Consider the following 26,296-nt stretch of genomic DNA (forward strand, 5'->3'; position numbering starts at 1 on the left):
TCAGGTCTTTCTTTTGAATTTCCCTCTCCGTTTTCCCTTCCTCCAACTCTTCATCTGTTCTAAATCATATGAGAGAAGGTTATCGTCCTCATCTTCATCATCGTCCGAGTACCACGGGCCCCAAACCCCTCCGTTATACTGAGGATTGGAGCGATAGTCTTTGGGAGGGTAGCGGCATGGCACAGCCGTCTTGTTGTACCGTAGAAGCCTGAATAGCATCTTCTTCACCACATGTGGGTATCGTCGGGAAAGGTCCACTCGCTCATATGGATCAGCTGTGATGTTGAAGAGCCATATAGTCTTGCCTCGATCCCAGCTCACGCGCTCATTGTGCCAACGATTGGCCAACAGCAGGGTGGAGAAAGTCTGCGGTGGGATCCAGTCACTGTATCCTGGCACACCAGTAAGAAGCTTCCAGTCTCCAACCCGGAGTGCTGCCTGGATGGCCGTGTTCCAGATCCCATAGCCGGCTTTCCAGGAGCCATTCTTGGCTTTGGTGTAGATGGGGTCTATGTTGTGGAGGATATCCAGTCGAGGTGAAGGACGTCCCTCACTGATGGCTTCCCAGACATCATAACCATCAAGACTCTGGTTTTCATCGAGCGTTCCCTCACCGAGCATCACCAGTGTTGGGTACCAGTCAGTAATATGGATCAGAGCCTTGCTTCTAGTGCCCTTTTTGACCAGTAAAGGGCTATGCACGAACCCTACCGCTCGTATTCCTCCCTCCCAGTAAGATCCTTTACTCCCTCTTAGTGGCCAATTGCTGCCTCCTGCCATTGGTTGGCCTCCATTATCCGAGGAATACACCATAACCATGTTGTCATAGTATCCATATTGCTTGAGAGCAAGAGTTAGATTGCGTACCGCCTCATCCAAGCAGCTGACCATTGCGGCATACTTGCGGCGATGCAAGTTTGGGATGGACTTGTAGCGTTCGAGGTAGCGAGCAGGAACCTGCAAGGGGGAGTGTACAGCCTGGAAGGCCAAGTAGAGAAAGATCGGCCGATTGGGATTGTGAGATGCCAGGATGTTCACAGCCTTTTGAGTATACATAATGGTGGAATAGGTGCCATGGTCCTGCTCCCAGGCAGCTTCTTCCCCCTCGTGAAGATCGTACCCACACATTCCAGGGCTGTCACATTTGTAATGGTTGTAGTAGTCGCCGCTACCCAACAAATAGCCGAAGAAGGTGTCAAAGCCACGCTGAGTAGGCATACAGCCCCGCTTATAGAACCCCAGGTGCCACTTTCCCACCATATGAGTAGCGTACCCAGCATTCTTCAGTTTCTGCGGGAGGGTGATGTTCTCCAGAGGGAGGCAATTCGGCTGCGAGGGTCGGATGATGGAATGCTGGAGGCCAGTGTGGATTTGGTATCTAGGACATAAAAATACACAGAATTAGTAACAAAAATGATCAGCACTGAATCTCATTTGAGATGATACACTGGTCTACTCTAAAGGTGATAATACACGGGGCAACTTTTTGAGCAATGCTGCTGGGCAGCCAGGTGAGACACAGGACCCATGACCGATCTTAAGTGTCCACACGCTCAGGAAAAATGTGCAAAAACTGTACCTTTAGGAGTAAAAAATGCGTGTTACGTAGGGTTGGGAACCGAGAACCGGTTCTTATGCAGAACCGAAACTAATTTTTGAAAAATACCAGAACCGCACGAAATTCCTAAGTTTCGGTTCCGAAAACGGTTCTGGTGCAATGTGTGTGCGAAGCGCTGGAAGCGTATCCTTTAATAGCGAGTGAAAACCAGTGTTGCCAAGTCCGTGGTTTTCCCGCGGAATTGGGCTACTTAAACACTGTTGCCGCGGGCTGTGTTTCATGTCCGCGGGTTGAAGCGACCCCAATTATGTGATATTTAGCCCCGGAAATGCGAATTTTACCGATTGGGCTTGTTTTGGGCAAGGTTTGAGGAGCAATTGTGCAGCTTTTGTTGTGAAAACCTGGCAACCCTGGCTCATCTCATCATGAATATTAATTACGTTGCCTGCCGCTTCCAGGAGTGCAACGCAGTTCAGCAATGAAAGCCCTCGCGCTACACATTTACGGTTTTGTGTCAGATATTTTCTCGTTGACCACCAGCATGGCGAAGAGAAAGTCACAAGTATGGATTCATTTCCAAAGAATGAATGATAATGAAGCAAAATGTAACACGTGTGAAAAGTTAATAACATGCAAAGGAGGCTGCACTAGCAATTAGACAAAACATTTGCTACAGCACAGAATCAACCTCAGCCACAGGCTTATACCAGATCTATAGTGAAAGGCCTATATATTTATATATATTTGTCAACCGTTGAGTCACCATGGTTTAGGTAAGCGTTTAGGCACAATTACCTTTGTAATGCTGAATTGCAATTTATTATTTACAAGTTCACTGAATAACTTACTATTGAAAATTACTATTAAATTAATATACAACTAATTCATAAATATAACTAATAAATATAATTTATAACTTGGTTTTATTCAGAGACAGAGAGATAAAATGTAATAAGACAATTTCAGAGGTGTTCATTTGAAAAAAAAAATTGTTTAAAGAATGGCTTAATTAATGCTGTAATATATGTACAGTACAGGACTTTTTTGACATTGCCAACCTGTAAATTAATTTTAGAGCAAGTAATAAACACAAAATGGATTGTTTGAGTTGCGTATTGTGCCTTTTTCCTTTACCACTATTTGTTTAATAATTTTAATGGAACCGGAATCGGAATCGGAACCGGAATCGTTAGGCGGAACCGGAACCGGAACCGGAACCGGAAAATTTCTCACGATTCCCAACCCTAGTGTCACGGGAGCAGTACCCTTAAAAGGACATCTTTGTACCTTTCATAGTAGTACCTTAAGGTACACATTGCTACTCTAAGGCACTAATATGCACCTTTTAAGGGTGAAAACGGTGCAAAGATGTCCTTTTAAGGGCACTGCCTCAGAGACAAGCTGTTGTACCCCTAAAGGTACAGTTTTTGCGGGAGTGTGGATAGAATTTTGTTGGCCATTCTCAATGGGAAAGTGCCCAACATCGTGCCCGCTCGACAACATTGCTCAACAACATTGCTCAAAAAGTTGGCCCGTGTTCACACTTGGTGATAACACTCTCAGGAAAAATTTGCAAAAACTGTACCTTAAGGGGTAAAAAAAAGCGTGTCACTGGGGCAGAACCCTTAAAAGGACATCTTTGTACCTTTTTTACCCCTAAAAGGTTCATAGTAGTACCTTAACCCTCTTGAGTCGGTGGATCGGCTCGCTTTTTTTCTTTTTAGTGCCAAAGAGACTCAAATAACTGTCATTTTTTATCATTCAGGGAAGTGTTATACATCATTATAATCTGTTAAAGGGTTAGTTCACCCAAAAATGAAAATTCTGTCATTAATTCCTCACCCTCATGTCGTTGGACACCCGTCAGACCTCCGTTCATCTTCAGACACAAATGAAGATATTTTAGTGTAAAGCTGATGCTGAGAAAGGCTTCAGATAGGCCTCCATTGGCATTCAGTACATTTACACTCACAAGACCCATAAAAGGCACTAAAAACGTCGTTACAAAGTCCATCTCACCACAGTGACTCTACAATAATTTTACGATGCGACGACAATAGTTTTTGTGCGCAAAAAAAAATCAAAATAACGCCTTTATCCAACTTGTTCTTGTCTTCCGTGTGTGTCTCCACGACGCATGCGCGAGAATATGACGCAGATCCGGCGTTCGGACACATGACCCAGAAGAGATTTGTTTACGAGCAGAGGAAGACGCGCGTATCTCAGCTGTTGAATTCTACATTGATCGTGCTTTAGGTCTCGGCGTAGTTCTCAAAATCGGGTTAAAGTGTGCATTCCATGGATTCCCGAACCCCGGCGCTATGTCATATTTTCACATGCGTCGTGGAGGCACACACAGAAGACAAGAAGAGGTTGAATAAAGTCGTTATTTAGATTTTTTTTTGCGCACAAAAACTATTTTCGTCGCATTGTAAAATGATTGTAGAGTCACTGTGGTGAGATGGACTTTGTAACGACGTTTTAAGTGCCTTTTATGGGTCTTGTGAGTGTAAGTGTACTGAATGCCAATGGAGGCCTATCTGAAGCCTTTCTCAGCATCAGCTTTACACTAAAATATCTTCATTTGTGTCTGAAGATGAACGGAGGTCTTATGGGTGTCGAACGACATAAGGGTGAGTAATTAATGACAGAATTTTCATTTTTGGGTGAACTAACCCTTTAAGTCACAATAAAAACAAAATGTTTAGCTTTTTGCAAAATAAAGAAAACACACATGATGCGCAATCTGCAGCCTCTCTGTCAAAGACTTTCATTCAGATAGTCTTCAGAAAAGGACCTCTAGCTTAGTGAATACTTGTCTCATAAACATGAGACATATGTCTAAAGAAACGCTGAAATGTCAGGTTTTAAACAATGTAAACCAAATCGAAAACAAATATGCTGTGTTTATGTAATCTGGTTGAAAAGTGATAGATGTCAGTCTTTCGCAAGCCACTTCCGCTAAGGCAACCACGCCCACGGATGGCGCGCTCTTTCAGATTCAAATACTGACGATCCCTGCATCAACACCCACACATCAACTCATACAAACACATCTAGTGAAGCGCTGTAACGTTACTTCAGCTACATCGTTTTGAGATGCGTTGAGCAGAAATCCTGGATTTATTCTCCTCATGAAAAGCTGTTCATTTCTGAAAGCAATGGATTCAGGGCTGATTGTTAGGTAGGCTTTATTCTGTTAGCATCTGTGAATATTAAACGCACAAAGACCGTTTAAATATGAATCCCTCTGCATGTCAAGACTGTTTAGACAAGATTTATTTGGCCTATTTTGGACAGATTATAACGTGTTTATTGTAAAAGAGCCTAGTGTCTAGGGTTGGGTACCGAAATCCGGTTCCAATATGGCACCGGTACTTATATAACCGGTATGTACCGGACCGAATCAGAACGCAGATTTCGGTTCCTCATTTCGGTGCCAAAATTCAAACGTGCTTTCGCATTTTGGCTGAGCCAGAGACAGACGCTCAGCGCTCGTCACATCACAACTCATGACAACTATTCAGTGTTTTCAACCACATCATGTTTATTTCAGGTTTCAGACATTTAAATGTTCATAAGTACTAGCAAAAAACACACACTGATGTCTATGAAAGCGGCAATGACAATCCTTTCAGACGGTTATAATTTGACTAACGTTACGTGTTTTATTCACATCAGATAAATGCACATTATATAGTAACTATATAGTTTACTCTATTCTTCTTCCAGTTCACTGGTCACTTACTTTCATGTATTTCGTGAGACGAGAATGAAAGTGTTGTAAATCCGACAGATCCGATTCTGAGGCGCAAACTAACATGGCGCCGCCCATTGCGCTTTATAGATCAACTAACACACATTCACTCACACATTTGAACATCAGATAGTTCGTGACACAGTTAAGAAGTTTGTGAATATTTTGAATAAAAAGAAAAAACGAAATAAACCCGATACAGCTGAGCTGTCAGCGCTATTGCGGCTGCTGTGTGTCATGTGAGAAACATGACGCGTCGCCATGGAAACATTAAGGCGACGTGTTCTAAAATATTTAGCCAGAGAATATGATCATATTTCAAAATAAAGCTGAAGCTCGAAGCTGGTGGTTAGTAGCATACCAAGAATACAGACGACTGCTGTTATTAATGTAACTGTTTAGAGTTATATTAGGCTTGTTGTAGTTGGGTGGCTTAGGTTTTACTGTGAATTTGTAAATATGTCAATTATAATTTGTAAATAAGTAAATTGTGTTTTGTATTTATTTATATTCATACTTTTAAGTATACATTAAACTTTTAATAAATGGTTCAATTTAAATAATAAATAAATAAAAAGCCATTTAATGTCATCCACCTCGTTTGGTGGCCTTTAAAAAAAAAAAAGTATCGGTTCAGGCACCGTTTAGGCACCGGAACTGTTTTAAAAGTATCGGTTTGGCACCGGAATCGAAAAAAACCCAAACGATACCCAACCCTACTAGTGTCATATCAATAAAGCTTTTATTCGCAAATGTCTGCTCAGATGCTATAAATATAGCACCAGTCAAACTTATTTTTCTTCATATTGATGTTTAAATATTATAGCCTAATGTTACTTTTTAATTTTATATCAAAGTTTGTTTTATTGAGTTCATATCGAGTTGACATGAAAGTGAAAGTGAATTTTTTTGTTTTATAGAAAGTTAATTGCTTTCTTTAAAGTGAATTTCGTTTTGTATAAATTGTATCTTAATTTTAATTATTTATTATTTTTTAGCATGAGACTACTTTCAAAAACAAAAAAAATATTACAAAAGTCTAGTCTAAATTTTTAAACATTCTTAAATCAAGATGCATTTACTAGATAAGTACAATATATAATATATGTCCTGTTGCTCACAGTCACACACCTGAATTAAGCTCATTCATTATGCAGCTCATTGTGCGGGCTATTATGTTCTTTTGTCCTCTTAGGTGATACTCATCATTATTCATTAGATATCACGCCTCCTCCATATTGGCTTTGTGAAGAAAAAACTGTCTTACAAATGTTAAATCAGTGTATTTCTTTATGTGAATGAGTAGGCTTAATGATTCTCACATCAGTTTAAAGCAAAAACTCTATGCAAATACACCCAGGAGTCAAAAGTCTTGTGGACACATATCTATTGTGTGTTTTGAGGCCTTCATTTAAAAAATTTTTTTTTTGCTTTCTCAAAAACCATGCATAAATATTTTTCTCTCAAAAATAAGAGCATGTACATACATGTTGCTCACATATTATTGTAGCCCCGCTTGAGCTGAATACAGTGTAATAACACTTTCACCATTAATGTGTTTATAAGCAACTGAAAAAAACACAAATGTCAGGGCATGTCAAAACTTCTAAAGGGCCCCAAAACAGCTCAGACTCCAGAGGGGTAAAGGTGCACATTGCTACACTAATATGCACCTTTTAATAAAACCCAAGATGGCGGCGCGAGTAGTTCGCGAGGCTCCGGGTCTCTCCAGATTCTGCAATTTTGCGGTATTTTTCCTGCTCATCTCGGGTCTGTTCGTTCAGAATAGTTGTGCCTTAACATCGTACACCCGTGGTGAGATTTTGGATATTGGTTTGCGAATTTCCGACAGTTTTATGGACAATCTTCGACTCCTTCCTGAGATCGCTAGAACACCCGAGGCTATGCACTCTGCCCGGCCGGGCGGAAGTGCTCGCAGGCGGCGCCGAGATCGTAAACAAAGGCGGGGAAGACGCGGTGGTCTGAGAGCTAAGCTAAGGCTTACCCCACATCGGCTCTCTTTACCCAGTATTTTCCTTGCCAATGTACGGTCGCTAGTGAACAAAATGGAGGAGATTCGACTCAGCATCACACACAGCAAGAAACTTTTGAACTGTAACGTCCTAATCTTCACGGAAACCTGGCTAAACGGCGGAATACCGGACACCGCTATTGAGCTAGCGGGATGCCACACGCTCCGGGCGGATAGAACATTAGATGGCTCCGGTAAGACCAGAGGTGGTGGATTGTGCATTTACATTAACAAAGCCTGGTGCACAAACTCTGTTATTGTTGGGAGTCATTGTTCAGCTAACCTGGAGTTTCTCATGGTTAAATGTAGACCGTTTTATCTGCCGCGAGAGTTCACTTCCACCATTATAACTGCAGCCTATATTCCCCCGGATGCTGATGCCAAGCTTGCTATGAAAGAACTTCATGCAGCCATCAGTAAACAACAGACTGATCACCCGGAAGCTGCTTTTATTGTTGCAGGTGACTTTAATCATCCAAACTTAAAGTCAGTGCTACCCAAGTTTCACCAGCATGTTTCCTGCCACACCAGAGGAAACAAAACCTTAGACCATGTTTACACAAACATGGCGGGAGCTTACGTTGCGACACCCCTCCCCCACCTGGGACAGTCAGACCACATCTCTTTGTTCCTCATCCCCAAATATTCACCCCTCATCAACCGTGTGAAGCCATCAGTGAAGACCATCAAGGTGTGGCCTGCGGGGGTTGATTCCACACTCCAGGAAAGGTTTCTAAACACAGACTGGAGTATGTTTGCTTCTCAAGCCACCAGTGGCGCTCACACGGACATTGACTCCTACACCTCCTCTGTATTGGATCATATCAATACCACCATTGACAGTGTTACAACCCAGAAACAGATCACCACATACCCAAATCAGAAGCCTTGGATGAACAGGGAAGTTCGACTCCTGCTGAAGTCACGCAATACTGCCTTCAGATCAGGAGATGCACAAGCCTACAGCGCATCCAGAGCAAACCTGAAGAGGGGCATCAAAAAGGCCAAGCACTGCTACAAGCTAAAGATAGAGGGTCACTTTTCCAACTCTGACCCTCGACGCATGTGGCAGGGCATCCAGGCCATCAGTGACTACAAACCCACCCACTCCACCCCCGCAGCCACTGATGTCAACTTCCTGAACGAGCTAAATCACTTTTACGCTCGTTTTGAAAGAGACAACAGAGAAACTGCCACCAAGCTCAAACCCTCAGCTGACCCACCAATCACACTCTCCTCCACAGATGTCTGCAAGTCACTGAGCCGGATCAGCGCGCACAAGGCTGCTGGACCAGACAACATCCCTGGTCGTGTTCTCAGGGCATGTGCGGAGCAGCTCGCTGAGGTTTTTACAGACATTTTCAACCTGTCTCTTGCCCAAGCAGCTGTACCTTCATGCTTTAAACGCACGTCCATTGTGCCAGTGCCAAAACACTCTAACCCGAGGTGCCCTAATGACTACCGCCCTGTAGCACTCACACCCATCGTCATGAAGTGCTTTGAGCGGCTGGTCCTGGAACACCTAAAAGACTCTCTACCATCCACATTGGACTCACACCAGTTTGCCTACCGCAGCAATAGGAGCACAGAGGATGCTGTTTCCATGGCACTGCACTCTGTGCTCACTCACCTGGACAATATGAACACTTACGCACGCATGCTGTTTGTTGACTTCAGCTCAGCATTCAACACTGTCATCCCAACCAAGTTAATAGCCAAACTTGGAGACCTGGGCATCAATACCTCAATGTGCAACTGGATTTTGGACTTCCTAACTGACAGACCCCAGAATGTTCGTTCAGGATCCACCTGCTCCACATCCATCACACTCAACACTGGTGTACCACAGGGCTGTGTGCTAAGTCCGTTTCTCTACTCCCTCTTCACCGCCGACTGCAAGCCTGTGTATGGATCTAATTCTATCGTCAAGTTTGCGGACGACACAACGGTGATTGGTCTCATCAGCAACAACGATGAGACTGCCTATAGGGAGGAGATCCAGCACCTGGCCACATGGTGCGCTGATAATAACCTGCTCCTCAACACCACCAAAACGAAGGAGCTCATCGTGGACTTCAGGAAGGAGTCAAGAGGCACACACGACACCATCCACATCAATGGAATGGCTGTTGAACGTGTCTCCAGTTTCAAGTTCCTGGGGATCCACATCTCGGCGGACATGTCGTGGACGACCAACACCTCCAGCCTGGTCAAGAAGGCTCACCAGCGCCTCTTCTTCCTGAGGACACTGAGGAAGAATCAGCTCTCCTCGGCTATCCTGGTGAACTTCTACCGCTGCGCAATAGAAAGCATCCTGACCAACTGTGTGGCAGTGTGGTATGGGAGCTGCTCTGTTGCGGAGCGCAAGGCACTGCAGCGGGTGGTGAAAACTGCCCAGCGCATCACAGGGACTCCACTGCCTGCCATCGAGCACATCCAGAGGAAACGCTGTCTGCATCGAACACATCCAGAGGAAACGCTGTCTGCATCGAGCTCCAGCATCCTCAAGGACTCCTCTCACCCAGCCCACAGACTGTTTTCTCTCCTGCCCTCCGGCAGGCGTTTCAGGATCCACCAGACCAGGACCAGCAGACTAAAGAACAGTTTTTTTCCCCAGAGCTGTCTCTTTACTGAACTCAAACCCCCGCTGATCCACTCCCCTCATATACTGATAACTCTCCTACCTCACATCCACCTTCACTTTGTTATTTGCACTATCGACTGTTTATCACAGTAACAACTGTTTACTTATTCATTTTGCACTACCACACCGTAACTGGATTATGCTCATTTGCACTGCCGACTGTTATTTACACTACCTACTGTTTACATTTGTATTTTGCACCGTACTTCTAACTGTAATATGCAATCACTTCCACTGCACTTTTACACTTTTTTTCGGATAGCTTCTGTCCATAATTTATTGCACTACCTTAATCCACTGCCATATTCCTCATTTTAGCCTAACATATCATTGTATACCTCTATCTGTAAAATTCTGTTTATAGTAATAGCCATCTGTATATTATATTATATTCATAGTACATATCCACCTGTAAATTCTGTTTATAGTATTAACCATCTGTATATTATTCACTGTACATATTCACCTGTAAATTCTGTTTATAGTAATAACCATCTCTCTATTTATAGACATATTTATATATACTCAGTACATATCCATGTCCTGCACTTATGCAAACGTTGTATATCCTGCACTTGCTGCTATTGCACTTCTGGTTAGACCTAAACTGCATTTCGTTGCCTTGTACTTGTACTTGTGTAATGACAATAAAGTTGAATCTAATCTAATCTAATCTAATCTTAAGGGTGAAAAAGGTGCAAAGATGTCCTTTTAAGGGCACTGCCTCTAAAAAGGACAGAATGCTCAAGGATACCGGGTTCTTCTTTGTCATAGTAGCTATGGTGCCCATTACAGTTCGGTATAGACGTAGGAACCGGCATCTACTTGTGGCAGATCTTCGTTTGTGTGCGCAATGGTGAAATTCCTGCTGCTGTTTTCACTCCTTTACACATTTTATAAGCCAGGGTTCCTCATATCCAGTCCTGGAGGGCAACTCAAACCCTGATCAAACTCAACGACCTGTGATTTTCTAGTGAAGATCTTGATTAGCTTGCTCAAGTGTGTTTGATCCGGATTGGAGCTAAACTCTGTTGGGCAGGATTTGAGGAACCCTGTTATAAGCTCTTCATGAATTCTCAGCTGGTAATAACCCCATGTTATGAACGCACATACAACAAGCGTATTACCCCACAGAATTGTTTTGGAAGTTCTGTCGCAAAATATAAGTCATAAAAGCTGTCTTATACTGATGCCTTTTGTTTTGTATCCTTAGGGTCTGAGTGAATTAGGACATATATCCTTTTATGTTTTGGTCCAGACCGAAAGAACAAGAGAATGGAACCACAACTGTGAACACACCCTAAAACCGGCCATCTAAATCATGTAAAACTGCAACAACACCCTTGAAAATAACGCAGAAGCAGTCTGTTTTGTGTTTGAGTTGGAAACTGTATACGGGGAACCTTCAGATAACAGCTCCACTCTAATCTATGTCAGAAACATAAAATGGATTTGGCTCAATACAAACCTAGTTGGCCAGATGGACAAACAGTGTGTGTGCTGTTCATGAAGAAAACACTCATTTTCGACTTCATGAGTTCATTGAATTAATATCACACCGGCTTTGGAAGATGATGTTGTAGTTATAGCAATGCTAGCATCTAGTGTTAACCCCTAAATATGAACATATACACAGACTGAATGAGGGTAAACAGGCAAGGAAACTAAACTTGAGATAAAAGTAGTCCATATGACTTGTTCACTATTTTCCAGGTCTTTAGAATTCATTCAAGAGATTTGTGTAAGGAACTGGCTTAAAGGATTAGTTCACTTTTAAATAAACTTTTGCTGATAGTTTACTCCCCCCAATGTCATCCAAGATGTTCATGTCTTTCTGTCTGCAGTCGAAAAGAAATTAAGGTTTTTGATGAAACAGTCCAGGATTGTTCTCCATATAATGGACTTCAATGGGCCCCAAACGGTTCAAATGACAGTTTCAGTGCAGCTTTAAACGACACCAGATGATGAATAAGGGTCTGATCTAGACAAACCATCAGTTTCTGAGAGAAACCCAGCAGTATTTATGCTATTATTTTACCTCTTATCAGACGAACGTGATCATCTCTGAGCTCAGACATAACTTCCGCTAAGTGAGGTCAAAATACGAGCGTGGTTATAGATATATCGATCGTAGATGCCTCATTCTACTGATCCGTGCTAATGAGGCATCTACGTATACATCTATGACCACGCTCGTATTTTGACCTCACTTAGCGGAAGTTATGTCTGAGCTCAGAGATGATCACGCTCGTCTGATAAGACGTAAAATAATAGCATAAATACTGCTGGGTTTCTCTCAGAAACTGATGGTTTGTCTAGATCAGACCCTTATTCATCATCTGGGGTCGTTTAAAGCTGCACTGAAACTGTCATTTGAACGTTTGGAGCCCATTGAAGTCCATTATATTGAGAACAATCCTGGAATGTTTTCATCCAAAACCTTCATTTCTTTTCGAATGCAGAAAGAAAGACATGGACATCTTGGATGACATGAGGGTGAGGAAACTATCAGCAAAAGTTTATCTAAACGTGAACTAATCCTTTAATCTTATCATTAACTATGACTCTCAAGTCACAAATATTCAAATGTGGGACGATGATCAGTAATGAAACACAAGACTAAATGATGTTTGGCACTATCAATGACTCTTGTGGGTCACATCAACCAAATAATGAATCATCTGATTGATCATTTAGACCTTTTTCAAGTCTTCTATTTTATCAGTATCGGTGTTTATAATAATTGGACCCTAATCGGAATGAATTGGCCAAATCCGATTGAGATGTCATTCGGATTGTAAGGGGTGGTGTAAACGTTTTCTAATCCGATCGAGAGGGCATCTAAACACTTGATCGGATGGAAAACCATAAACTGGAAAGTCCTGCGCATGTGCAATGGCGTAGAAATGGCAGAATGCCGTATGACGAGCTGATTGCTGAATAAAGTCGTGTCATTCTGAAATTCTCCAACTCATCCTTTGTGAAGTGAAGCAGGAAAACGTCCCACCAGTCCTTGTTTCGGACTCTCATCCACAGACGCCTTGTTGAATGATTTCATTCTGACTGAATCGAAAGGTGCCCATGTAAGCTAGTGTGCTTGTAATGCTTTCATACGGTGGAGAGAAGGGATCGGGAAATAGGCCACATCAGCACTTATGCACAACCCACAGCTTCATTCTGTAACTTATTTCCAGATAATGTAGCTTATAACCAATCCTAAACATCTTAACGCAATCCAAATGTCCCACAAGACGTTTTTTTGGTCACCAAAGCCACTATGAAATACGAATCCCCGACCAGCCTGTGCTGGAGGACTTGCTGACCCATGTTCTGCGACTTGCTCCAACATCCCTTCCACATCTGCTTCCAATAAGTGGGACATACTCCTCTCTACAGCTAATCAAACACAGACCACCGAGCATTAAAACACCCCATTCCCACTAGGCCAGCCATTCATTACACCCTTTTTCTTTTCAGTAACCCAGTAACTAACCATCGCGGCCCTTTTGTCTGACATCAGATCTTCTTAAGATTTCTTCAAATTCATCTTTAAAGCATTAGTTCACCTAAAAGTGCCAATTCTGAAATGTTCTTCCAAACGCATTTCGATGGTCTTTCTATCATGCTACATCTGGATGATTGAGTCGTGAGTTGAACTCGAGAACGTTTCGTGAACTTTCGTCTGACTCAATATGTTGATAAATTCTGTTGATAAATGGCATAGTCGCTCATAAATTATTATAAATACCCAAACCAGGGCTCAACATTGTTGTGAACTTTTATCTTCTAAAGTGTAGGAAACTCAGAAGTGAAAACCAGGAGACTTCGGGATCGCGTTCAAACAAGAGTTATTCTTTGTTTAACTCTCTGTGCTGCAGGTCGTCCGAAAACAGTCTAACTAAAGAAGTCGTACATTGTATTTTATCTACATTTTAGGGATTATACAGCAGGGGAGGAGACATTCAAACAAAGGAATGCATATGATGTATAGGTAATTGTATAAGTAAAAGGACACACCTCAGACATAACTGTGTCACCCGTCCAGATTCAATCAGCATAACAGTGTCATTCAAATGCATAGATGCTAATCCAAGCACTCAAGGGCTCCAAGAGCCATTAAAGACAAATGGTGCTCATTTTACTTACAATGAAGAGAACAGGAACTGTCCGGGAAGATACAGGTTTTGGGAAACCCGCTCAGACAGAGTATCACCAATCCTAATCCCAATCAGCCAAACGATATTGTGCTCTGAGCTTGTTATGCTAAATGGTCAGGAAGTGCATAAAGACAAAAGACTTAATGTCTCCAACCCATGGGCTGATTAACTTGATCATGTACAATATATTTCAAACATATTAATAAATTTGTAATCTTACAACATCAAGCCAGTTCACATGCAAGTAAATCTGTCATTCACAAATTTGCTTGTCCGGAAAAAAATCTATTTTTTGTGTGTGTTGTAAATATAATTTATTCTGAAGCAATATTCTCACCAGTGTTCAATCAGCTTTGACATATATAAATCTGTAAAGTTGTGATATTTTTACCTTTTATAAAGGGCATTTTCCCCTAATCTTATTAAATATAGGCTATGCTTCAGCTTTCATTTTATATTCTTAAATTTGATCAATAAATTAAATTAGAATAAGACACTATAGGGCTGTTATATTAGGGTTGGGTACCATTCACATTTTAACCGGTATCGGTACCAGTACCCAACGGTACCTTTTTTCGGTACTTTATGGATTTACATAAATAACTATAAATAACCTGTAAGTCATTTATAGAAGTGTTATTGACATTATGCCAGAACTGCCCTGCTCTCTGTCTGCCATTATCTGTGATGTTTGTTTACTGTAATATTTACTATAGTAGGCTACTAGGTACTGTTTTTTTTTTCTTTTTAATTTAATTTCTTTGAAAAGATTTCCCACAAATTATGTGTTTTGTATTTTCTGGTAATCAAATGAAGACATAAGACATTAATTTAATTTATCTTTTAATATAATTAAACTTTTTTTGTCAAACAAAGTGCTGCACAACTGAGTTTAATACGGTTAAAATTAAAACATAAACATTATTTTTTTTTTTTTTTACTTAAAAAATTAAGTTTTGATTATTATTATTACATTTGTGTTAGTATTATTAATTGAGACATATTTAAATTCTACTGTACAACAGTGATGTATTTGTCAAGATAAACCAGACTTTTATTTTGACGGGTTGCCGTTCCTTTGAGTTTCTGTGTTTGTGTTTGTGTTTATGATATGACGGTAGTTTTTCACAAATGAAATGGTAAAATACACATAAAGTGACTCTCAGTGGCTCTGGAGATGACGTTTGTGCGTTCATGTCCTCATATGAGACGACAGAGATGGAAACACGTGACCGTCATAGTGATAGTGAGCGCGATAGAGAGTGTGTGTGTGTGTGTGTGTGTGTGTGTGGTAAACCGTGCTTCTACGGCATTAATTTGCACAGAGACACGCAGGACTCGTATTTAAATAAAAGTCTTTTTGTGGTTTAATATTCACACACACTAGTCTATTTCACCAGATGCGTTCTCATGTACCGATATTTGGTACCGATTGATTTAATGTGAATCGGTACTTGATAGTACTGACGTAATTTGGTCGGTACCCAACCCTAGCTGTTTTCAATCAAATTAAATTATTTACACTGAAAAATTACAACTGCATTAAATAATGTTATGAGATTGTTTTCAATATTTTTGAATGTACAAATAAGAAATGTTGTAAAGATGAAGCTAAACCGCCAGTAGGTGGCGCTGTGACCGTCTTAATGAGTGAATCACTGAGTCGATTCGTTCAAACGGCTGATTCGTTCAGGAATGAGGCAGTCGTTTACGAATAGGTCATTGAATCTTTGATTCAACCGATTCATTCAAACGCTGAATCATTCATTAACACACACTGTTGCGGAGACGCGTTATGGTTCTGCTGTGATCTTTGTTTGGAACTATTTTCGCTGCTGAAATAGAAATGGTATTCAGGAAAACAGCACTCTTGGTAATGTGACGTTGCAACTGTATCATGTTATAAATATAAATAAACTCCACATTTCTACATGTTTACTGCAGTGTGTTAACAGAGTTTCAGACCATTTCAAGGACGTATCATTCAGTTCATTATACATTATATATTATTATCCCCTATCGATCGCCAATTACACTAAATAGTGGTCGACAATGGCCGTCGGGATGCAAGAATTGATCACTTTATTATCTTGTATAGTTTGTCTAGGGATGGGTATTGTTAAGGTTTTAACGGTATTACTACTCTTACCGATACTGCTTATCAATCCGGTACTTTAACGGTATTCTTATCGGTTCTTTTTGCTATGCTTTTTTTATGATAAAAAGAAAAATTAAGAACAAAACTAACATTGCTTTATAATCTGAAATGAAAAATATCTATCGCAATTAGGGATGCACGATATTGGATTTTTGCCGATATTTCTCAACTCATTTTGGCCCATGCCGATATACGTTTTTTTTTTCCCTTTGTTTGGAAACCACCATTTTGAGCAAAAACATTTTTTTTTTATTCTGGTTTCAGATTTCTGAGGTCTCCTTACTAAAAGGATACTTGTTAAAGATAAATAAATGTTAATAAAGTTATTTTTATAATACGAGTATGTTAAAAACGCTGAAAATAACAATAATAAAGTCAGTGATTTTTCACCCCAGACAGATGCAGTTGTAACCTAAATATTGTATTTTTGTATTTAATGTTTGTGCACATGAAGTGGGGGTGGCATGGTATCAGTTGATGCTGTATTTAGCTTCAAATAATAAAATATACAATTATTTTAGTGCTCCTTTCATCATCCATTTCATAAAATTGTATAACAGATTAATAAACTGTATATAAAAGTATTTAATTTACAAGTGTCATGCTTGTGCTTTGACATCATTACTGCTTTATTTATACAGAAAAATAATTTATTTGAGTATTCTACTTTTCATTTTATTACTATAACCACAGCGCCTCCACTAAATAAGCTATATATAACATTCTAGCAGGCGGGCACTAGGACCTGGGCTATTTGTTGTATATTTGATGGTTTCGGTGAAGTTGGAAACTGTGTGGATTATTGTGATTTTAATAGCTCTATTTATTATCAAATGCGTCCCGCAATTTAGCAACAAATTACTGCGTAGCAACTGCCTAGCAACCACCCATGATACCCAAGAAATCACATAGCAACACCAAAGCAGCCACCCAAAACATCCTAGCAACCCCCTAGCAACAACCAGAATACCTTAGCAACCACATAGAAACACCCTAGCAACCAGAAGTTGGAAACTGTGTGGATTATTGTGATTTTAATAGCTCTATTTATTATCAAATGCGTCCCGCAATTTAGCAACAAATTACTGCGTAGCAACTGCCTAGCAACCACCCATGACACCCAAGAAATCACATAGCAACATCAAAGCAGCCACCCAAAACATCCTAGCAACCCCCTAGCAACAACCAGAATACCTTAGCAACCACATAGAAACACCCTAGCAACCAGAAGTTGGAAACTGTGTGGATTATTGTGATTTTAATAGCTCTATTTATTATCAAATGCGTCCCGCAATTTAGCAACAAATTACTGCGTAGCAACTGCCTAGCAACCACCCATGACACCCAAGAAATCGCATAGCAACATCAAAGCAGCCACCCAAAACATCCTAGCAACCCCCTAGCAACAACCAGAATACCTTAGCAACCACATAGAAACACCCTAGCAACCAGAAGTTGGAAACTGCGTGGATTATTGTGATTTTAATAGCTCTATTTATTATCAAATGCGTCCCGCAATTTAGCAACAAATTACTGCGTAGCAACTGCCTAGCAACCACCCATGATACCCAAGAAATCGCATAGCAATACCAAAGCAGCCACCTAAAACATCCTAGCAACCCCCTAGCAAACAACCAGAATACCTTAGCAACCACATAGAAACACCCTAGCAACCAGAAGTTGGAAACTGCGTGGATTATTGTGATTTTAATAGCTCTATTTATTGTCAAATACGTCCAGCAATTTAGCAACAAATTACAGCGTAGCAACTGCCTAGCAACCACCCATGATACCCAAGAAATCGCATAGCAACACCAAAGCAGCCACCCAAAACATCCTAGCAACAACCAGAATACCTTAGCAACCACATAGAAACACCCTAGCAACTACTCAAAACACCCTAGCAACCACTTGTCCTGATTCTGACGTTAAGTTTGGGGTTAAGGGCAACCAATGCTCACATTGAAAGAAAGTTGCGCAAGACGTAACGCGGCAAGTTTTTTTAATAGTTTCATCTCATATCTGCTTTTTATATAATCGAAAACAAAATTAGATTAATATCACAAGCCATTAAGCAGGGACTGTTCTCTTTTTTAGAACAGTCTAAGAATTCTATATAGAATTTGCAATATAAAGTCTATAGCAATAATAAATAGTATGTGTATTTTCTTCATTTCTCCAGAAACAGCAGAACCGATAGCGATACTGCGACCTTTCATAGTTTAGCTCATTAATACCCTCATGAATCTCTCAGTTTGTCAGAGGATGACCTTCTGCTATGATTTAAAGCTATTGAACAGCCAAGCCATTTTCCATAAAAGTTTAGGCTTGCTCATTATGGCAGTGTTTGCCAATCCAGGTTATTGAGCTCCATAAAAGTGCGCATTTTGAATGCCTTCCTTATCTAAGCCAGCTGATTTTCTCCGTAAGTCATCAGCTCTGGAATAAGGTCTAAAGATAAGGACCCAGTCCTACTCATTGGTGTTGATGGCAGCTCGATGATTTCATTAGTGAGAATCTGACTTGCTTTGCTTGGCAGGTTTTTCGGTCAGAAACATCTTGGAAGATTACGAGAAGTTCATCCCTTTTATCAGATGGTCGTGAATACCTTACAAGGGTACAAACCGAAACTTCAACTTTGCTGCTTATACGGGCCCATGTGATGTTTTTGGACTTCTGATCTGAAGGCAAAGCAAAAAGTATTTTAACAAAAGCATGGCCAATGCCTCTTAGACGGCTTTAAGAGATGCCAAGATCAGCAACTCAGCCTCTTTCTCTGTAATGGAATTTGACCAAGAGCGCTTTCAGGCAAATCACATGCTGAAGAGAATGACAATTTAACTACTAAAAGCAGCTGAAACATTTCCATCTGCAGTGTTTATTCACGATCATATTGTCAACAAATATTAAAGGGGTTATATCATGAGAAATTACACACCAGCCGTCCATAGTTCCTCGCCAGTGAGGCCTGTTGGGCGGTCAGAAACTCGCCCGTCCTATAATAAGCTGGTAATGCGCAGGATATATTTCATTTTTAAGTACCATTAACAAGTACGCTCTAGCAACCACCCAGAGCACCCTAGCAACCGCCTAGCAATGCCCTAGCAATCGCCTATAACACTGTAGCAACTGCCTAGAAACCACCCAGGATACCCTAGCAAATGCATAGCAACACCAAAACAGCCAACAAGAACATCTTAGCAACTGCCTAGCAACACCCTAGCAACCCCCAAGCAAGACCACCTAGCAATGCTCTAGCAACCACCCAGAACACCCTAGTAAACCCTAGCAAAAACTTAGGATACCTCAGCAATACAATACAATAGCAGCCACCCAGAGCACCCAAGCAACAAACCAGAATACCTTAGCTACCACCTAGCAACCACTCAAAACACCCTAGAAACGGCCTATCAGCCTCCAAGCAAGGCCACCTAGCAATGTTCTAGCAACCACCCAGAACACCCAAGCAACACTCTAGCAACAAACCAGAATACCTTAGCAACCACATAGCAACACCCTAGCAACCACTCAAAACACCCTAGAAACTGCCTAGCAACAACCTAGCAACCCCCAAGCAAGACCACCCAGAAATGCCCTAGTAACCACCCAGAACACCCTAGTAATAGCCTAGCAACTGCCTAGCAATGTCCTAGCAACCACTAAGGATACCTCAGCAACTGCATTGCAACACAATAGCAGCCACCCAGAACACCCAAGCAACACTCCAGCAAACAAACCAGAATACCTTAGCTACCACCTAGCAACCACTCAAAACACCCTAGAAACTGCCTAGCAACCCCCAAGCAAGGCCACCTAGCAATGTTCTAGCAACCACCCAGAACACCCAAGCAACGCTCTAGCAACAAACCAGAATAACTTAGCAAACACCTAGCAACACCCTAGCAACCACTCAAAACACCATAGAAACTGCCTAGCAACAACCTAGCAACCTCCAAGCAAGACCACCTTGCAATGCTCTAGGAACCACCCAGAACACCCTAGTTATAGCCTAGCAATAATCTAGCAACTGCCTAGCAATGTCCTAGCAACCAACTAGAACACCCTAGCAACTGCCTAGCAAACCCTAGCAACCACTAAGGATACCTCAGCAACTGCATTGCAACACAATAGCAGCCACACAGAACACCCAAGCAACACTCTAGCAACAAACCAGAATACCTTAGCAACCACCTAGCAACCCCCAAGCAAGACCAGCTTGCAATGCTCTAGCAACCACCCAGAACACCCAAGCAACTGCCTAGCAATGTCCTGGCTGAATGCCCTGCTTCAAGAGGCGTGTCTGCTGTGAGACTTCAGTAAAAACGCCCACTGTTGTGATTGGCTGACATCTTTGCATTTTAAATGAGCGGAGGGGGCGTGGTTTAACGAGGCACGAGCAGGCACGAGCTGCTGCCAGAGAGACGGATGGACCTGAGTTCACTTCACATCAGTTCTGTCAGTCTCAGTTCAGTGCTGTTGTAGTTACTAGAATATACTTCAGGTTATTAGTTTATTTCTAGTCGGAGGGACTGTCACTCATGTCAGAAAGTTAGTAACTTTAGTAAATTATGGATCAGCGCTGACTCGAGACGCGAACCATTTAGAACGATTCAGTCCGATTTGGTGAACTGGTTCGGTTCACTAAAAAGAACCGATTCAAAAGAATGATTCGTTCGCGAACCGGACATCACGGAGACGGAGCGATTGCTAACAAAGTTATTTATTAGTAACTACTGAGTTATGAAAGCGCTGTCAGTCAGCGCGAGTTTATTGTGTTTGTATCTGAGAGTTCTGAATAAACACGAGTCCCAGTCACACCGAGTCCGTCTTCATCATTATTACCAACTTTGTAACACATGCAATGTACCATTACAGCGAGAAGAACGAGTTAGTAAGTGTTGATTAAAGCATTATTTCTAGATATGTTCCTATCATATGAAAAGCGTCAGTGACGCGCATTGAGTACACAGCGCAAGCAAAGACACAACAGCAGTAATCGAATGTAATCCAGTTTATTGTGGGGAAAGCTGGCTAGCCTAGCCGGATACCCTCACGCTTACTCATCTGCTTAATCTCACGCCGCGTTTGGCTCCTCCGCTGTGGGCAGATGCAGTACTGGGGGTCGGGGATGTTGAAGGCCGAGCTTCGGCGTGTGTGAGGTTTATCTCTAAAGATGTGAGTCTGCTGATGTTGAGCAGAAACGACTGTATGCACATTGTAGAACAGATAGACGCGACGAGGACGTACAAAAACACTGACTCACAAGATAGAAAACACGAAAACACCATTCTGTCGGGAGAGAGAGAAGCCGCTGCGTGTGCACGAATAATAAATAATTAGCTACACATCAGAAATCACTGATCACAGATCAGAAGGAACTGAAAAAAGACTTCTGTTTTCATCTGTACATCCAAACACTGAGAAACTGCCAGCATTCACTCGTTCACAAGTAATGATCTCTCTAGCGTTTGCATGGGTGTGCCAGATTCTCTGGGTGGAGGAAAGGGAGGAAACCGTTCCTGTTTGGACGTCAAAGCAGGAGACTTCAGGATTGGCTCGTCTGGCCTGTCATTTTCTCAAAGGCAGAGAGAGACAGCCAGAACTCGGGTTTACACCGAGCAACATTTCTATCCACTTGGGGACAATATTCAGGCTAGGGGAACTCATATTAATGTTGAAATACCTCATAAAATGAAAATTTCATGCCATGGGACCTTTAAAGACCAATGAGAGGGAGTTGTCATGGTTACACCTCCAAACATTTGGTATCTCTGAAGAGAAAGCCCTGCATGTGCTCTTTATAGAAACAATAACTGCGACTTACATTCTTTGATATGTGTGATGTTAATCTCCCGTTCTCAATCTTCTAGGCAAACCACACAATGTGGCCATACACTGTGAAGCAGTGTCCTAGCAACCAACTAAAACACCCTAGCAACTGCCTAGCAAACCCTAGCAACCACTAAGGATACCTCAGCAACTGCATTGCAACACAATAGCAGCCACCCAGAACACCCAAGCAACACTCTAGCAACAAACCAGAATACCTTAGCAACCACCTAGCAACCACTCAAAACACCCTAGAAACTGCCTAGCAACAACCTAGCAACCCCCAAGCAAGACCACCTAGCAATGCTCTAGCAACCACCCAGAACACCCTAGCAACTGCCTAGCAATGACCTAGCAACCACCTAGAATACCCTAGCAACTGCCTAGCAACACCCTAGCAACCACTCATAGAAACCCCACTAAAGTTGTCCTGAGATGATCATATAAGACAAACAATTTGGAAAATATGATCATATTCCCACAAGAGTGCAAGATTAAGCCATTCAGTCAATGTCAGTCATTTTTAAAGACCAATGAGAGGGAGTTGTCATGGTTACACCTCCAAACATTTGGTATCTCTGAAGAGAAAGCCCTGCATGTGCTCTTTATAGAAACAATAACTGCGACTTATATTCTTTGATATGTGTGATGTTAATCTCCCGTTCTCAATCTTCTAGGCAAACCACACAATGTGGCCATACACTGTGAAGCAGTGTCCTAGCAACCAACTAGAACACCCTAGCAACTGCCTAGCAAACCCTAGCAACCACTAAGGATACCTCAGCAACTGCATTGCAACACAATAGCAGCCACACAGAACACCCAAGCAACACTCTAGCAACAAACCAGAATACCTTAGCAACCACCTAGCAACACCCTAGCAACCACTCAAAACACCCTAGAAACTGGCAACTCTTTGATATGTGTGATGTTAATCTCCCGTTCTCAATCTTCTAGGCAAACCACACAACGTGGCCATACACTGTGAAGAGACACACACACACACACACACACACACACACACACACACACACACACACACACACACACACACACACACACACCACCCCAATAAACCCCATCCCAGAGCCCATCGTAACGACTGTGGGGAGGGCCGGACTCATTCACTACTGCCAAAAGAGATTCCTCGAACCTTCTTCCTGTTTCCTGAGGCGTGGAGCAGATGTTCCACTGTGGGAACACTGGAGTGAGGGTGGAGAACACCACCATCACACAATCACTCCAGCACCATCTTCCCCTTGCTTTCAGCCCATCTGTTGGCCAGTTTAAGATTCACAGGGTCATTTCTCCCTGCGGAGGTCAACTCGCGATAAGATCTAGGGGGGTTCAATTATGGAAGGGTTCATCCCATGTTCTTCTTTAATATGTTATAAAATATGAAGAAAGAATCATTTTATTGCTGCTTTGTAATTGTGTTCTTCTGTTGTTTCTGCATTTTATATCTTACATTTACATTTATGCATTTGGCAGACGCTTTTATCCAATGTATTATAGTCTTATATACAAGTCTTATATCTCACAATTCTGACTTTATCTAACAATAACGACTTTATATCTCACAATTCTGACTTTATATCGCAATTACGACTTTATATCTCATAATTCAGACTATATATCGCAATTATGACTTTATATCTCACAATTCAGACTTTATATCACAATGACGACTTTATATCTCACAATTCAGACTTTATATCACAATTACGACTTTATATCTCACAATTCAGACTTTATATCGCAATTATGACTTTATATCTCACAATTCAGACTTTATATCACAATGACGACTTTATATCTCACAATTCAGACTTTATATCACAATTACGACTTTATATCTCACAATTCAGACTTTATAACTCGCAATTACGACTTTATATCTCACAATTACGACTTTATATCTCACAATTACGACTTTATATCTCACAATTACGACTTTATATCTCACAATTACGACTTTATATCACACAATTCAGACCTTATATCGCAATTACGACTTTATATCTCACAATTCAGACTTTATAACTCGCAATTACGACTTTATATCTCACAATTACGACTTTATATCTCACAATTACGACTTTATATCTCACAATTCTGACTTTATATCGCAATTACAACTTTATATCTCACAATTCTGACTTTATATTGCAATTACGACTTTATATCACACAATTCAGACCTTATATCGCAATTACGACTTAATATCTCACAATTCAGACTTTATATCGCAATTACGACTTTATATCTCACAATTACGACTTTATATCTCACAATTACGACTTTATATCTCACAATTGTGACTTTATCTTACAATTCCGACTTTATATCTCACAATTCAGACCTTATATCACAATAACGACTTTATATCTCACAATTCTGACTTTATATTGCAATTACGACTTTATATCTCACAATTCTGACTTGATATCGCAATTATGACTTTATATCTCACAATTCAGACTTTATATCACAATGACGACTTTATATCTCACAATTCAGCCTTTATATCGCAATTACGACTTTATATCTCACAATTAAGACTTTATATCTCACAATTCAGACTTTATATCGCAATTACAACTTTATATCTCACAATTCTGACTTTATATTGCAATTACGACTTTATATCACACAATTCAGACCTTATATTGCAATTACGACTTTATATCTAACAATTCAGACATTATAACTCGCAATTACAACTTTATCACTCAAATCTGACTTTATAATATCACTCAAATCTGACTTTATATCTCGCAATTCTGACTTTATATCGCAATTACGACTTTATGTCTCACAATTCAGACTTTATATCACAATTACGACTTTATATCTCACAATTCTGACTATATATCGCAAGTACGATTTTATATCGCACTTCAGACTTTATATCACAATTACGCCTTTATATCTCACAATTCTGACTATATATCGCAAGTACGACTTTATATCGCAATTCAGACTTTATATCTCACAATTACGACTTTATATTGCAATTCTGACTTTATATCTCACAATTACGACTTTATATTGCAATTCTGACTTTATCTCACACAATTCAGACTATATATCGCAATTACGACTTTATATCTCACAATTCAGACTTTATATCTCACAATTACGACTTTATATTGCAATTCTGACTTTATCTCACACAATTCAGACTTTATATCGCAATTATGACTTTATATAAAATGCAATTCTGACTTTATATCACATTCTGACATTTTTTCTCGCAATAGTGAGAATTGTGAGATAAAAAGTCGCAATTACCTTTTTTATTATTCTGTGGCTTCCATACCCTATAGGGTTTGTTTCTGGTGTACATTATTTTTGTTTGTTTTTTTATATTGTAATTAACTTTATGCTGTCATATAAATTAATATATTAGTTATTTAGCTCTTTCCTTAATTTCATAATTAGTTTATTTTGTTGTTGTTGTTGTTGTTTAGGTGGAGTCTTGGCCTCTTGCACAGATTCTTCAGTTCTTGTATTTCTTGTTTTCTATAATTTGTAATAAACTAAAGCCCTATAGAGGCCGATCTCAGATCAGATCTTCACCTGCCGGTCATCAGCTGGCTCCGGGACGGACTGCACAGAGGCTGGACATAGTAATTCTCCAGCTTCACTCCGGCCGCGGCGAGTCTGTCCAGCGTCGGGGTCTTGATCTCGGACCCATGATATCCCACGTCTCGGAACCCTTGGTCGTCCACCATGATGAAGATGATGTGAGGCTGGGAGGAAGGCTTTTCCACGTTCTTCACGTGATTCGGATGGAAACTGCTCTTCCATGTTCCGTATGCTGAGTTGACAAACCCGCTAAAAGTAGTCAAAAGCGTCAGAAGAACCGCATTTATTCCCATTCGTCCGTGCATTGCAACCGAACCCATCCGTCCCGATCTGTAAACTAGTAAAAATGAAAAGCAGAGCAGATGATAGCAGTATTTTACCGGTTTCACAGCGCAGAATAGCGCCGATGCATCTCATGTTCCGACGGGTTTCAGGAGAACAAACGCGCTTGGGAATTAGGCTCGCGATTCCCCGAACAATTTAATTGTCCAAAAAGCTGAATATGTAAACATATCGTATAGGATCATTTCTAAACATCAAGACTTTGTCGACCCGTCTGTCTTCAGAGAC

At 40.9% G+C, this 26,296-nt stretch overlaps 1 protein-coding gene across 1 annotated transcript; it reads right to left on the reverse strand.

The window, feature by feature from the left end:
- Positions 1-26,019, reverse strand: arsj (arylsulfatase family, member J; the record flags this gene model as incomplete). Its single annotated transcript, XM_079838562.1, has 2 exons — positions 1-1,378; positions 25,718-26,019. The coding sequence occupies 2 exons, from the start codon at positions 26,017-26,019 to the stop codon at positions 1-3; spliced, it is 1,680 nt and encodes a 559-aa protein (XP_079694688.1).
- Positions 26,020-26,296: the final 277 nt, after the last annotated feature.

Source organism: Gobio gobio, assembly GCF_949357685.1.
Source record: "Gobio gobio genome assembly, chromosome: 2".
NCBI lineage: Eukaryota > Metazoa > Chordata > Actinopteri > Cypriniformes > Gobionidae > Gobio > Gobio gobio.